Consider the following 16313-nt stretch of genomic DNA (forward strand, 5'->3'; position numbering starts at 1 on the left):
CACAGAGATTAATGTCAGTTCTGTAATTCTTTAGTTCTGTGGAAGTACAAGCCAACAAACTCAGGAGTCTTCCTTGGTGAGTGAACATGCACTGGATGCAGATATCTGGATTAAAAACCATTGTTCAGCTCAGTTTTGATTAGAACTGCAGGTTCGTATTATCAGAATGTGACAGATGTGTTTGTGTGAGGAGGAAGTTCACAGATATGTTCAGTTTTCTCCTCTCAGCAATTTATACCCTAAGCATTAGTCACCCACCCAATCTCCAGTCCCTTCCAGGATATATCAATAAATATGGTCTAATATACAAGCAGTGACATTTATGGCCATTGGCTGATGCCTTTCTTGCCATGCTGAATTGAGGGTAAAGAAAACAATTTCTTAAACCATGCACAGTCTTGATTCTTTCTGTAAATGTTTAGCAGCAGCAAGCTAAATCCTGCAGCCTTTACTCTAACCTGTTACCTAATATGATGGTTAAATGAAGAAAATGAGATTTTTTCCCGATGAATGAAGCTAGTTCCTGTGTAGAAATCCTGTTCAAAGCTTATGCTCTTCTTTGAGTCCTGAGAGTGAGCCCCAAGTGTTATTGCTTGGCCTGGTGAGTCCCTGAGATGCATTTTGGTCTCAAAAATGCCAAAGTTAGCTCTAGACATCCCTTTACCTTAGGTGTTCTCTGTTTTCACTTACATCTCTGGCATATTTTCCAGGCCGCTGATTAGGTGCCTCCTGAGTTGAATCATGTTTTCCTCCATTTTTTCCTACTTTACCTTCAAGGGCAGTGATCACAATAAATTAATAAATTATTCTTATCTCACTCTTCCTCACCTCCCAAAGCAGGCAATAATGTGTCCTGATTTAAAACTCTTGATATTCTTATTTTTTTTGGCATTCATCATAGAGAATTTTGACAAAAAGAATTTGTCAAAAAGATAAAAAGAAAACAAATAAAAATAAAATAAAATAATAAAAAATAATATTAGTTCTGGCAGGACTTCTATAAATAATAAAATGTTGGGTTAGTCAGCTGAGGCCCAGCAGAACCTGGGAACTTCAGTGTGTTTTCCCACAAATGAAATGCAAAGAGAGAATTCCTATTTACCTGAGGCTGCAGGATTTTGTGCTGTGCTGTGTTTAACCCTGTGCGTGCACAGAGATGTACACAGGGTGTGCTGAAATGTCCTGAGTGCCAAGGCCCTTTTGCTGCAGAACTCCCACAAATGGCAGGTTTGCTTTTATTAGTGATGCAGATGATCTGAAATAACTCTGCTTCAGGGTTTTAAATTGACCCAAGTTCTTTCCTGGTTTACAAATGTTTTATTCTAGCCAGGTTTTGTAGAAAGAAGCATTTGCAAAATGCTCTGGGATCCTTGGAGCTGCCCTGTGCAGGTCCAGCAGTTGGACTCAAGTGATCCTTGTGGGTCCCTTCCAGCTCAGGATAACCCATGATTCTGATTTGCACTGCATGGCTTGATAGTGATCTTAACAAAATTATTATTTTCTGAGAAATCACACCAGAAATATGTGCTCTCCAGTTTGTTAAAGGAGTTATGAAATACCTGCCTGAACCTGTGGTGGAATGCTTTTGAAGGAGAGTAAAGATTCATTAAGGCTGAAAACTCTGATACGAGCCTGAAAGTCTCTGTGACTTTTGGCCACAAATTTTTTTTTAACCGACAAAATAGTGTCCATCCTCTTCTTCAAAATTTTGGTTTTGGCCTCAGTGTTGGAAAAAAAAAAAATTGTGCCATTTTGCCTTATGTGCTCAATAGATGGATCCATGCTGTTTGTGCATGTTGTTTGAGTTGTACATTCAGGTCAGGCTGTTTTTGTGACTGAGTCTCTGTGTGCAGGTTTGGAAAACATTCTGTTATCTCTTCCTGTCTGTGCTCTGCTCTTTTCACAGCAATGTTTAGTTCACTGATTCTCTCCTCCCTTCAAACTTTCCCAAAACAAGAAGGGAGAGGAAAAAAGAAAAAAATCTTTCCTCTGAAGGTCCTCTTGACCATCTCCTCCTGTATGAGGCTGCTTCAGATTTGTATTTTCACTGAGGCAAAGAATACTCTGCCCCACAATCTTGGTTTTACCTCTCTCCTTCCTGTACCATAGCACAGCAGGCAATTTGGAAATAAAAAAATGAGTGCCAGTAGCTTGCTGATCATGGACAAAGAATTTATGTATTTTGCAACCTTAACATTATTTATCCCCTCCTCCTTTTTATGACCCCTTTCTTTCTTCCATCTGCAAAACAAGCCAATAGACAAATGACAAGAAATCCTTTTCTCTGTTATATGGCTCGTTTGACATGCAACACAGAATGATATTGAAAATGAATGATATTTAAAAATGCCCCATATTCTGAGAGCAGTCCAGCTCCTCAGTGCTGGACTGATAATCATCCACAGGCTGCTGAAATTTTAGCACAATTTCCCCAGTGGAAGCAAGTCCCACTTTGGCTCCTTCCAAAGGGGCTGCTCAATGAATAAGGACTGATTCTGTTTGAAAAAACCTGATCTGCCTCTGTTGGGAGTGTAAATAATAATAAGCACGTTCTGGGTTTAATGCTATCGTAATCCTATTGAGGAGCACTTCATTTAAAATTAATTCCAGCTATTTAAATTCACTTGGGTAATGACTTATTTATTACAACTCCAATTATTTTGATGCATTCCAGTATATTAATCCCTTTTGAAAAGCAAAATAATAAATGTCACTAGCTGTTCTGCAGCAGATCTCAGGTTACCTGTGCTATAATTATTTACAATAAGGATATTGTAAAAGAGTCCTATAAGAAACAGTTTAATTGTCTCCAATGCAGGATCAAAAAGAGTCTTTTAAGGTGGAGAGGAAAAATGTTATTATAGGAGGGGCAGATCTAAGACTCTTAATTTGAGTAATTAAACCTATTTTGTATTTTTAAAAGCATTTCTAGGAAATAGTGACTTTATGGCATGACTGTTACTCAAGTCAGTCCTATTGTTAGGATTAAAATGCATTTGAGTTTTTTCTTTTTATTCAGATGTTTTAGCATTCAAGGAGATAATTTTTTGCACAATGAACAGCAATTTTAACTATTGTTTTATCATCACTGTCTTGTTCTTTAGTGAGCTCTTGATGACATGACTTTTAACATTCATGGCATGTATAATTCCTAGTTTGAGACTTTTTTTGTTAACATTTTGATTTTAAGGTAGTTTTTTTAGTTAGAGAAAGAATTCTTAACTGAATCTACTAAAGGATAAATAGTTTTCATCACAATTGCAGCAGGAAATCAATTTGTCTAAAGTTTTCAGGAAAACTAGAGCATCCAGATTTGTGTTCCTAAACTGAAGCTGAGTTTAAATGGTGAATTCAGCTCTGAGTTTTAGTCTGGCTCTGGAGCCTTACACAGCTCCGCGAAAATATTTTGGTTTTCAGTGTGGGATTTTTTCTGAGTGTGGAAAAACAGAGATAACAGAACAACAGAGCAAGATGACTGGGACAGAAGTTGTCACATCCCATGGAGAGATTCAGTTTTGTGTGACTTCAGCCATTATTCTGTGTAGGGCAGGGAGATGTGGCATTCCTAAACCCAGCTTTTTGCTCTTTGCACTGCAGGAGGGTGCAGAGCTGTCCCTGTTCTGTGGGATAACCAGCTCAGGCTACAAAACTGTAAAATTTTAAAATTGTAAAATTGTAAAAATTGCAAATGTAAAATTGTAAAAATTGTAAAAAACCTTATAACTGGGAGCAAGGAGTCCATCACACCTTCCAAACTTTATTTGTTAAGGAGCTTTGAGCTCCTTGGCTCAAAGCCAGCATAAATCTGGAGGCTGAAGATGGCAGCTGCTGAAGATAGTACAGGAAAAGCATTTTATTCAGGCTATCAATATATTACCTTTCAAATAGTGAAAGCCATTCAGTAAATTCCAGACTAATTCCATTAAATTAAAGCTTCCCAGTAAAAGGAAGCTTTGTCAGCCTGGTGTTTAAAACTCTCATCAAGAGACTTATTTACTTGAAAAATAGCCAATTTCTTTAATAGTAATTGAAACTATTGATTCCAAATTTGCTGTTCAGGAAAATACATTTTATATTTCATGAATATTGTGTGCTTTCTTAGTTTTAGCCTAAGCTTTTGCAAGTGAAATCAATTTCTTTCCTCAACTCTATTCATCATGAGAAAATATAAATCCTGTCTTTTATGAAGCTGTCATAGTTCCTAAGAAATATTAGACCCTAGGGCCCACTACTGCATTTAAAACATTCTTCATGTTCCTACAATCTTTTTTTTTTTAACAATCCTTTTGCTTGTTTGATGACTTTTGCTCTTCCCCTTCTCATTTAATGAAATTCAATGTTATGTCCTTGTTCTGTTTTTTTTAAAACACAACTTCATAGAACATACTAAAAAGCAGAGGTTTAGTATTTTTAGTTTTTTAAAGGGAATATAGCCACGTTTATCTCATTGTCTGTATTCTTAATTTTCCTCTTTTTGTATTTTTTTGTTTGATTGCATGTTCTCTGGAAGATATAGGGAATCCAGATGAATTGAAAAAGAACCCAAACTATGTAAAGCTGGATTCTCAAGTAATATTTACATCCCTGAGGAAGCTGAGAAATACATACTGGGATTTAAAAAAATGCATAGAGACACTTTTTTTTTTCTTAAATATTCTGAAAATTCTGGTTATGCTGTTTGCAGAGCTGATGAAGCAATGCTTAAATGCTTACTATTGACTAATTATTAATTTATTTATTTATAATTTATTTTTTATTATTTAATAAATTACTATTAACATGATTTTTATTTTATTAATTAATTAATTTCTAGTTTTTAAATCCCTTCTTTTCCTGGCTCATTTGCTCAGGATTGTGCTTGCATCCAGGCTTGTTATGGCTAGATCCTTCTTCTCTGAGGAAGGCGAGCAGAGCTGTGTTCTCCAGAGAATCTGGGGGAGTTTCTCAAGCTGCTCTGACTGATGAATTAGCTAACATAGCTCAGAGTAAAAGGTGGTTTGGAGTCTGAGGTGTTGGTGGTGTGGGGTTTTTTTTACCAAATTTTTTCCCTTTGATTTGAGTTTGAGCAGTTGATACCAAATGCAGATGAGATTCCTGTCACTAACTCCAGCTATCTGAAAGTTAAGTGCTCGTTTTCAGCTAATTGTCTAGACACTCTTTATCACCAAGAAAGAAATAGAGGCACTTCAGGAGTGATTAATCCCATCCTAAAATAGATGTCTAAGCTGGGATGAATTGGAAGAAGCTTCTTCCTCCACCGAATAGCAGGAGAGCACTGACAGCTGGTTAGACACAGGAGCTGGGGACAGGTGAGATGGTCCCCTCTTCTCTCTCTCAGTGCTTTCACTGAATTTGGGATAGAGTTCCATCTTTCTGTGTTTCTGGAAGAGTTTGGCCATGTGAAACAGATGCTGGTATCAAACCCAGCAGATTCAGGAGTGCAGAAGGCAGAAATGGATGTCCCCAGCTGCACTGGCCCTGTGCATGGGCAGCCTGAGCTTTGCTGGGTTTGTCAAATGGTGGCTGAAAATACAAAAGCTCTGCCCAAATTCCAGGCTGGGATCAGCACCCACCCCCAGGGAAGGCTCCACTTGGTGGCTCCTCTGCACAAACTGTGTCACAGTGACACTTCAGAGCCCTCCTCTCACCTTGTTTCTGTTCTGAAACATGAATATTCTAACTGAAACACAAATTAAGCACACAGTGTGTGTGCAACATAACTCAAAAGTAACTGGGATGGAAAGCATTTCAAGCTGGCAGGAACATTAGACAACTTTAATACCATATAAATAGTTTTCTCAGTAAAGTTCAGAATTGATATCACTAATTAGAACATTAATGAAGGTTGAAACTTTCCTCCATAAAGAGAGTAATTAGTAACAGTTTTAGAGTAGGAATCCTGTGCAGTAATTTTTATTTCCATTTTTTTTTTTTGTGAAATGAAGTGAATATGCCATTTATCATTAAATTCAGCAAAAATGTTTCTATTTGGAGGTATACTTTAAAACAGAAACAAGCCAGCTGAAGGCAATAAGTAGACTTTCATTTGCCTCTCCAGAACTAAGGTTCTGCTGAATGTTTTTCATAATTGGACAAAAATGTTTCTTCAGATGACAGTGAGCCCTTCCTTAAGAAAGTGTGGACAAACCAGGCATTTCTATGATATAGGATGTCACCTCTATCAAAATTTGCTTAACAATAAAGAATTTTAAAGGCTTTTAGCCTGCGCTGATCCTGGGCTGAGATAGGAGAAATTAACACTGTCAGATTCTGATTAAGGTCTGCCCATCTGTGAAATACTTTCCCTGGATTTTGGTAGCAACGTAAGTATGCCATTGGAAAAAATTACTGAGTTTCTATGAAGCATTTTAGTTCTATACATTGCTTTTTTCTCTTCCCTTTGTAACTCTGGTTCAAGGAAACTCCAGGGACTGGAGTTTCTGCTAGATTGTTATCAGAGCTTTATCTTAGCCATATTAAAAAGCACTCATGCTCATCATGCTTACATTTTACTGATACCATCTTTACATAAGAACTGCAAATCCTTAAACCAGGCACAGAAGTCTATGCTGCAAGACCAGTTTCTTTGCTTATGGCATGTCATAGTGAATACAGAACAGTCAGGAAACTGCATAATTGCATGACCATGGTGCACAATGCAGCGTCTTTTCTCATCTGGCTGTTCCTGCAGCTGTACAAAACAAGGTGCTGTAGATGGTTCAGAACCAGAAGGTTCCTCTGGTTTACTTTCATTAGGACATCACTTTTGCCAGCATTCTGATACTCCTTGTTCTTTATTAAGAACATATTTGTTCTTGTTGATTATTTTGTTCTTGTTTAATTAAGAGCATTTGTTGTTCTTTAATTAGGAACTTTACAAAGACATACACATCATGGTTTATTTTTTCATCCTTTTAATAATAATAATAATGATTAAAAAAACCTCATTGCAATTACTTTTCCATTTATTATCATGGTGAATTTTTACAAAGGGATTTCCCAAGCAGATTTCTGGAGCTCTAATGGAGTTGAAGGAGCAGCCTATACATGTCATGGCACCTGCACAGCAGAATGGTGAACATAAACCACACACACACAGAGAAAACAAGGCACTGCTAAGACTGTACAAGTAACAAACCACCAAGAGGTTGCCGACACATTAGAAATGAGCATTCCAGCAGCCCCTAGAGCAGTGCGTGGCTGTGGGGCTGTGTGCCCGGCAGCCCTGGCGCGTCCCTCTTGCCGTAGGTGTTGGAGCCCACGTTGGTGGGGGGGTACAGGGCACCCGCGCTGCCGCTGGAGCGCACCAGGAAATCGGCCAGGCGCTGGGTCACACACGTGGCCGTGTTGCACCTCCTCTTCTCCAGATGGTGGCTGCCAGGTGGGCACAGAGAGCCAGGGTTAGCCAAGGGAAGAGCAATGGCGTGGTGGATTTGTGTTCCCCCCAGACAAAGGGAGGAATGATGAATCTGACTCTATCGCCGGCCGGTGGTATATGTGCAAATCACCAATGGGATGGGACTGCTACTGCTAGGAACGTGCCTTGAGCTGTTTATTTTCCAGCATCAGTCTCATTCCAAGGTTATGACAATGGGAAGGTGCCAGCAGCTCACACCCCAAGCAGCAGACCAAGAACTTAATGTTACAACTTACTTTAAAAGTTTTTTGACCAATCACACAAAGCAAAAGCACACTGACAGTAGTTCCATCCAACCACTATAAGCACACATCCCTTTAGTTAAAACAAAGCTTGCTTATTTCAAATATAATACCTGCTTGTAATCCTTAAGATGCAATGCACAGAGCTCCATTGAGCTTCAAACTTACTAATATCTCACTAGATAAACTTTTCTGTAGCTTAGGGAGTTATTCTAGACAAGCGCTAATACACAGACCATTGTTCTATTTGTCCATTTCTACTTCTTACATAGTTTTTCTGCTGACAAATCTCATGGCTACTGCTTAGCTCTAATCACAGTTCTGCTGTCTCTGAGGCCTGCTTTTTGCAGCTTTCCCAAAACCCTCTGATTTTACGTATTCCCACATGACTCCATGTTCTCAGAAGGCTAATTTATTATTTTAAGACACTATATTAAGAATACTAAACTAAACTATATTAAAGAATACAGAAAGGATACTTACTGAAGGCTAAAAAGATAATAATGAGAACTCATGATTCTTTTCAGAACCCTGACACAGCTTGGCCCTGATTGACCATTGAGTCAAAACAATTCACATGAAACCAATGAAACAATGACCAGTTGGATAAACAATCTCCAAATGCATTCCAAAGCAGAAAAACACAGGAGAAGCAAATCAGATAATTATTGTTTTCTTTTTTCTCTGAGGCTTCTCAGCTTCCCAGGAGGAAAATCCTGGGTAAAGGGTTTTTTTTACGAAGATATGAATGTGATAATCAAGTGTGCTGCTTCTCACAGCCACTTCAGCTCTGCTAATGTGGGAGTTCTTTTAATGTGTGCACAAATACAGGAACATTAGAATCTTCCCACCACCTACTTTGTGCCTGAAAAAAATCCTTGTGCTGGGTGCTATTATCAGTGTTAATGATGGGGGTTATTCAAATGCAGAGACCTGAACAGTCATATGTCGTTTTTATTGATATCCTGCACAGCAGTTTATGACAGCCAGAAAACCTGTAATGATAGTATAGGTAAGACACTAAGTGAAAGCAATGACTAAATGTTTAACTTGCAGCTGAACTTCTAAATCTATTTAGAGCTCTTGCTGATATCATGAGGATTACTAACATAATGATGATCACTAACATTCATTTAGTTCTCGTGTTTCCACAGAATCATATCCTGCTCTCCCTGAAGGGACTGGTAATATTCCAGTCCACACCAAGTGGGCTAAACCCCAAGGCTTTCTCCCATCTGCCCCACATCTGATCAGAGGTAGCTGTGGTGCTTGTGAGGGTCCCCAGGACAAGGTGAGAGATGAGAATCTGGCTCCAAGTTCTCAGAAGGCTGATTTATTATTTTATTATATAATATCATATTAAAGAATGCTATACTAAAACTATACTAAAGAAAGAGAAAGGATACATCAGAAGGCTTCACAAGAATGAATAATAAGAACCCGTGACTCCTCAGAGCCTCAATGCAGCTGGACTAATTGGTCATTAAAACAATTCACATGCTGGATAAACAATTCTCCAAAGCAGCAAAACAGGGAGAAGCTGGAGCTTCCCAGAAAAAAAAATCCTAGTGAAGGGATTTTTCAGAAAATATCATGGTGACAGGCAGCAGTGCCACTTAGGATGGTTTTCAGCTCTGTCTCTAGCACTTAGCTCTGACTAAACTGTCTCACATCTTTTTTGGAATAAAAAAGCAACTTGGAAGTTCTTTTGTGGTGAGAGAGAATATTTTGCTGAATGATACTTTAAAAGAGTGTCCAAGGAGGAATCTGTATCTAAAAATAACATTCTATGATCTGAACCAACAGACCATTTACAGAACTCCATGTGAAATTTATGTAGCATGAGGGTTTTTCTTTAAATTGTGATGAAAGTGTTAGCTTGAGGGAGCTTGGGTTTTCAGATTTGTTCCTTGGACTGCTGTGTTGTTCCTTCAGACAGATACACTGGTTTGCTGAGATTGCTTACTGAGTTATTGCTTATTTTCTTGGGCTTCTTCATGCTGCTATGGCATGAGTTAAACACCAGTTTGTGGCTCAAATTTACTGTGAAGAGCAACAATATCCCAGTTTCAAGCTCTGAGCAGTTACCAATATATTTCTTTGCTTACCGATTTTTAAATCTATAATCTAAAGTATCATATAACCTTTGAAGTTATTTGTGTTGATCTGAGAATCCAAGTGGAATAGCAGCTGTGAAAGGAACATCTGTATTATACTGGTTCTTCATTAGTAGATTTGCAGCAATTTTTAAGCAATTAATATTTTAAATGTGTAATTACATTAAAAGAAAATTGTTGGACAGGGTTTTATATAACCTCTCATTGACTTTCATGGGTATTTCTACTGGTTTTATCAAGCCTTTAACATACAAGATTCAAACAGCAGCTGGTTCTCCCAGAGATCCTGCTTTGTTTGTGGAGCCAGAATTCTCTTTTCCACTAAAGCTACAAAATCAAGTTGAGAACTCCGGCCCTTCCTGGAGCTGCTGGGTTTCTATCTCAGGTCCAGCCTGGCTGAACCCACCACCCCTTTAGCTTTAAATGAATATTTGCTGCCAGGAGACAATTCACCCAGTGAGAGATGGTTCCAGGCCCCAGAAAAGCAGATAAGGCACACCACACTCCTCAGGGTGATGCCTTGTGTTTGAATATTACAGTTATTTTGGGGGGTTTGCATTTATTTTTAAAGTGATAGCTGTAAAAATGTGACAACTTCATCTCTGTTATAAAAATACTTTTGAAGATATAAAATTTTTCATATGATAGTATTTTTAAAATATATATTCAAAGAGAGAAGAACAGGTAACATATATATATGTATTTACTGAATTCATCTATAACAGAATTGTCATTGAAAGAAATTCACTCAAAAGCCTGACAAAACTATATGAACTTGAAACTCCCTTCCCACCTTGATGATTCTGTGAAAAGTAGAATAGTTCAGTGCTGCTTATGTTTTAGTAAAAATTGCAAATAAATCTTGAAATGGTTTTCATTCATTAAAAAGTTGCCTGAAATTGAATTTATTAATTTATAAATGAGAATGTGTTTCAGACAAGTAAAATTATATCAGAACCAATTTCTTCTTTTCCTTCTTCCCATGATTAAATTAATGTTTAATTCTGTGATTTAAAAAATTGCTTAATTACTGAAAGCATTTATCCTGTAAAATAATTCCATTCTAGCAGAGCAGTAATATTATTAAGAAGAGTATGTTTTTGTTGTTTGTTTTTTTTTTTTTCCTCTTCAGGCTTGGAAATCTGACATTTTTTAAAAAGGAAGGCACTTACAAAATACACCTTTCCTCTCAAGGTATTGTACTATTTGCAGCCTTTGTAATTTATGAAAGTGTTATAATTGCAAAGTTAATAAATGATTTGTAACTTTGTCCCTGGATTTCGCATTCTACCCTGAATGCTTTGATCTTTATGTTACAGGAAAGCTGATCTTTATGCTTACAGGCAAACTCTATTTAGCAGAAGTATTTTAGTATTAGTAAACTCTATCTAGTGTGAAATATTTAGTATTTTAATAAAAAATAATAATAAAAATAATTAAATTATATAATAATAATATAATTCATAATAAAAATTTTTTTTTTGAGAAAAACAGCTGAAGTCTCTCAAGTAGCAGGATATCACTGGGACAAAGTTTGCTCCGTGGTTCAATCTGATATGGCTGGAAGAACAAGGGAAAATCAATACCTTTTTGTCTTTGCTGCTGGTTGTTCTGGCATCTCCTCACTAAGTCCTGGGAGTGTATTCTGTGACATTACAGGCAACATCCATCCTTGTCTCTTGGAAGTACCATCAGATAGATCATCAGCCACAGACAGCAATCTTTGAGCAACAATAAAACAGTGAGCTTGAATAACTCTATTTTTATAATATTTGAGACATGAAAGCAAAAGCAACTCATGCAATACTGTGAACCCCCTTTTCCCTAAAGGGAAATAAACATGATTATTTGTTACTCACCTCTCAATAGGTGTAGCTTCCAAACAGCTCAGAGTGACAGAAAGTGCAATGAAGAAAACTGACAGCTTTAGGTTGCACATCTTTCCTGCCAAACTTTCTGCAAAGAACAATGATTCAAAACTGAAAGCTGACCCAAATACCCCTCAGCATGTCCTGTTATTGATGCCCATTCTGTCCTAAACCAAGAGCAGCTAGTCTTTTTCACAGGCTGGAGTGAGAAAAATGATCCCCTCAAGTTTAGTGACACAACTCAGTCTCAGAAATAGAGCTCTCAGGAATAAATGCTCATTTTCCATCCCGCAGTTTCAATCCTATCCCTTACCTCTGGTTTGCATTTCCTGACACATCCCAGTCTCAAATCCTGGTCCCCAGTGCTGTTTACTTTAAAGTTGTCTTAGTTGCCTTTTCCTGAAAAACGCTCTTGATTAATAATATTGTGCTTTTTAAAGCACATCTGTTGCACTGCAGGTAAAGCAAGAGAAAATGGAAATTATTTACCTTTTTGTGGCCACAGATCTAACTGGAGAAGCCAGCGAGCCCTCTGGCTTAGCAAGAAGTGTGCATGCAACAATTCCACGCTTGCACCTAGCTCTGGAGAATCCTTTTCCCTCTTCCTTTCTGCCTCTTATATATCCTTGACACCTTTCTCAGCTCTGACATCAGGCAGCACAGAGAGACTGTCGTTAGTCCCAGTGCCTGCAGACAGAGAGGAGCAGAGGCAGGTGGGTCATTATTGCACTAGGGCATCAGGAAATATTCACCTGGGCTGTGCAGGGTGCCCTGCTGAAGGTGCTGCAGTGGCATCCTGCACATCACAAACGTAGCCTCACTTTTACAGCTCGGATGAGCTGCTGAGCTAATATTCCCTGTGGGTGTTTGTCGAGGGCTAAATAAGGTAACAAAAGTTACAGAGCAAATCGAACTCCAGGCCACTGGTAATTGAAATGCAGGAAAACATATCTCGGGAAAAGATGGAAGAGTTAAAATTGTGGAGGTTTGCTGCAGAATATAGATCAGGAGGAAAAGGTGTCTGAAGGGAGAGAAGCTGTATGACGAATAAGGAAAGAGTGAAAGTTGTTTAAATTGACAGCTAGAGTTCTCATTCAGGGTAACATGGTAGAAATCATGTACATTTTACAGTCAGGTCTAAATGTGAATGAAAATTCTGTCACTATGAAAGTAAAATCTCATGTTTTACTAACACAGGTGGGTTCTTCGTCGTGAGTGAAAATTGAGTCAATTAATACTTTTCAGGAGGCAAAGACTAGGATTGAAAAGTGAGGAAATGTCAGAATAAAACTACCTGTGGAAATTTATTTCTCCAGTATGCATTGAGTATGGTTCAGGGAAAAATGAACAGCTTTTAATAGACTAAATCCAGTGTCAATGCATTATCTAATTGCAGATTTCTAAGGATACAGATTAGAACCATTTATCTCAGATTTCAGTGGAAATTAGGCAAATCAATTTTTTCTCCCTCTGTTTCCTAAGCTTTTTCTAGGTACCCCAACGCCTTTGGAAATCAGTCTTTTAATTATTTATAAAGGACAAGGTTCTGGCACAATAGCTGAGCAAAAGTTCTGTGTGATGAGAAGTTACCATGTGCATCTTTTCTATCCCCAAGAACACAAATTCAGAGTTCAGAAGTGCTTCAGTGCCAAGAGCACTGCCTGAGCTGCAAACCCCCTTTTTTGTTGGTTTAGTCTGTAGTAGCAGCTTTTCCTTGCAATGGCTCAAGTTCCAGTGCTGGCTCACTTCAGGCTACTCGAGGTGAATACAGAAGAAATATTTAACTGGGATAGTAACTTCTCAACTTGATTACAACAGCCTGCAAATGAGGCTCTAGAAAGTGACAAAATATTTTGTTGATTGTGGTAGATGTTGTTTTGGGGTAGGTTTTTTTGTGTGTTGTGTTTATTTATTTTTTTTTTAAGAGTGCCACTGCTGGATATTTTTTCTCTGTTTTTATATGATCATTTACTTCTTTTCACCAGGTTCCTGATATTCCCTCTCTGGATGGACAGTCCCAGGGTAAGAGAAGTAAGTGCAGTATTTTATCTTCACCAAGACAGTAAGTTCTGTGCCACATCTGAAACAAGTTTATCTCTCCAAAGACTCACTGTAGAATTTGACTATGATGAAATAACATTCTGGTGTTAATTTCACTCTGGCAATTTTGCTCCTCTGAAATGAAGGCATGATTAAACCCCTTTTACAGAGAGTGTATTGTGCTGGAAAACAATTATACAGGTACTCTGCCTGGGGATTGACATCAGCCAATCTTCCCTGCTTGGATGTTGAACTTGACAATGCCTTATTGTGCTTTTTCCTGGGTGGAAAGAGATCTGTGTGCCACTGACACTCAGCAGAGGTCTTTATGCTCAGCCTGTGTGAGAGATGCTGTTTCAAATCCTGAAAAACAATAGATAGATAAGTTTGTGTTTAAGATTTTAAAAAACTTCACTCAGTCCTCAGAATCTCTTCTGTTTAAGGCATTTAAGTGAATGGTTTCTGTATCAAACTTGAATCAAGCTATGGCTCGAAAGAAATAAAATGAAATACCAATTTTCAAATAAATATTGATCCCAAATTCCATTTGCACTGTCCTGCAAAGCAGACTTGGGGGGGAGGCACTAATGCTTTGAGAGAAGAACAGAAAGGCTGCTTCTTGAGTGCATTGTGGAAATGAAAGTGGGCTCATGATGTCCCAGGAGCTTTGCCAGCCTCCTGGGCTGCACAGCATCTTGGCAGGGTCAGCAAGAAGTCTCTCCAGCAATTAGTCACATGTGAAGTTAACAAAAGTAAAGTTTTGCAGCTCCTGCTGCAAGTTCTCTTAAGCAGCAGAAGTGTTTTCCTGCACAAACAGGAATGGAATATTGAATTGTGGAATCTCTTTGGCAGCAGAACAGTTCATAACTCAAATTTCAAGATGCTGGCATGAAATACTTTACTGTTAGTACCATTCAATGAGTAGCTGGAAAGCTATTTTTACCACTGACAAAGTTCCTTTACCTTGATCTTAGAAAAAGCCCTTTATTCCTCTGCATGACAACATTTAGCTGTTGAAGACATAGAGTTCTCTGACATGTCTTGTATCAGCCGGAGGAAAAAGAAAATCAAAGAAAATCAAGTGTTCTTATTAAAGAAATCTGTGATCAATTCTATTCTGAGTAGTAATGGTAATTTTAGATATTTATACTAAAATGTTTAAGTGTTTATGCAGAGACTTGTCTGAAGAATTGTGCCTATAAGAAGGTTAGGTGACGCCAGAACTGAGGTTCAGAAACAACCCAGCAGACTTGCTTTTCCAGTTCCCTGATTCCTTCTGGGAGCTGCCCACACAGTGTCTGGAGCTGCAAAATGCTGTCCATGCTGTGCACTGGCAGCAGAGGAACAGGGAGCGGCCTTGTCCCAAGGGTCTGCTGCTCTCCTGTCCCCCCAGGACCGGTGGGACCTGTGTCCCTCAATGCCAGGTGAGCAGAGACCATCCCAGTGCCATTTCCATGCAGGAGTCTAAGCCAGCCTAGATGTCTGTGCCTGTTTCTCCTTCCTGCCTGTAAAAGCAGCCTTGGATGGCTCATTCAGGTGCAGATGTTTACACTGTGGGTGCTGAAATGCAAATTAAATTAATTCCACCAGAAGTGCTTCAACTCTCATATTGAGAGAGATTGAAGGCTGTCTCCTTCTTTCTCCCATTTATCTTTTTCTTAGGCTGCTCTGGGCACCTGCTGGGCAGCTGGTTCCCACTTTTAATGGCTGATTTCTACATTTGCTTAATAACATTAATAAGACACACTAAGACTCTTGCTAATGGATGTATCCCCCCCATTTGGGAGTGTCAGAGCCACATTCCCTGGTGCAGGCACTTCCCCAGCTGCTGCACAGATGTGTGAGGCAGAGGTCTCCAGTAAATTACCCTGTTGCTCAGTTACCAGGAGCTGGAAGTGTGGGAATAACTGCTGGATTAGTTGCCCTGTTGTACCAAAAGGGAGAACGGAAAGGTTTAGTCATTAACTTACAATCTAAATTTCAACTATTTCAATACTTATTTCAGTTTTTGGAATAAACCAGCAATCAGAGCAGCAGCAGCATTACCATCCATCAGTGTAAACATTCCCAGTAATGACACAGAGCTGTGCCTGTGTCACAGCTTTTAGCTGCTACGTAAGCTGAGCACAATGGCAAATGCAATTGTTTCTAGCAATTTTAGGAGCCTTTCAATCTTTTTTAATTAAGCTGCAAAAGTAAAGCAAAAAATTTTCCGAAAGTAAAGCATAAAAAGGAGGTTTCATTGATAGTGTCAGCGCCTCTGAAAAAGTCAAAATATGCCAAATATTTAAATAGAAGAGTAAATCAGGTTTTCTGCTGTCATTTTTTATGTCCTAAAATTTCCAGGACTGCCCTGGTTATCAGGACATTATTCAGCACTATTGGAACTAGTTGGACTCCTTCAACCTCGTCATTATGTGAATTCTGTGAACTAAAACCTATGTGGAACATCAGAGGGAGTGTAAAAATCACTCTAGACTAGTGATAATGATAGGAACCTTGGTTGCTCCCTAAATTTTTACATTTGGATGGCAAAGTCTGAAAATTTTGGCCATAATGCTCTCTTCCCAGTATTTCTCGTTTGCAAACCACAATGTTTGCACTTTCTGGTGTGTGTGAAGTTGCGATT

The 16313-nt window shown here is 38.5% G+C and overlaps 2 protein-coding genes across 9 annotated transcripts in view; one reads left to right on the forward strand and one right to left on the reverse strand.

Annotated features, from left to right (window-relative positions):
* The window catches only part of LOC135459031 (solute carrier organic anion transporter family member 1A2-like), a 41502-nt gene that overhangs the window by 1962 nt on the left and 23227 nt on the right, over positions 1-16313 (forward strand). For 2 of the 7 annotated variants that reach the window (XM_064734631.1, XM_064734679.1), the window contains exons 2-4: positions 8814-8950; positions 10909-10970; positions 13630-13675. In XM_064734631.1, the coding sequence (XP_064590701.1) occupies positions 13652-13675 (24 nt within the window). In that variant the 5' untranslated portion in view covers positions 8814-8950; positions 10909-10970; positions 13630-13651. Of the gene's footprint in view, positions 1-8813; positions 8951-10908; positions 10971-13323; positions 13527-13629; positions 13676-16313 lie in introns of those variants that run through there. The other 5 variants (XM_064734656.1, XM_064734671.1, XM_064734640.1 and 2 more) reach the window with 5 other exon arrangements.
* On the reverse strand, positions 6886-12704 carry IAPP (islet amyloid polypeptide). 2 transcript variants are annotated; one of them, XM_064734721.1, is made up of 5 exons: positions 12134-12494; positions 11958-12043; positions 11636-11732; positions 11363-11497; positions 6886-7374 (listed from the first exon to the last, which is right to left on the reverse strand). In XM_064734721.1, exons 2-5 carry the CDS (start codon positions 11980-11982, stop codon positions 7185-7187), a joined length of 447 nt encoding a protein of 148 aa, XP_064590791.1. In that variant the 5' UTR covers positions 11983-12043; positions 12134-12494; the 3' UTR covers positions 6886-7184. The 2 variants fall into 2 exon arrangements, with proteins under 2 accessions (XP_064590791.1, XP_064590798.1); XM_064734728.1 differs by lacking the exon at positions 11958-12043 and having other exon boundaries at positions 12134-12704.

The sequence above is a fragment of the Zonotrichia leucophrys genome, chromosome 1A (genome assembly GCF_028769735.1).
Source record: "Zonotrichia leucophrys gambelii isolate GWCS_2022_RI chromosome 1A, RI_Zleu_2.0, whole genome shotgun sequence".
Lineage (NCBI taxonomy): Eukaryota > Metazoa > Chordata > Aves > Passeriformes > Passerellidae > Zonotrichia > Zonotrichia leucophrys.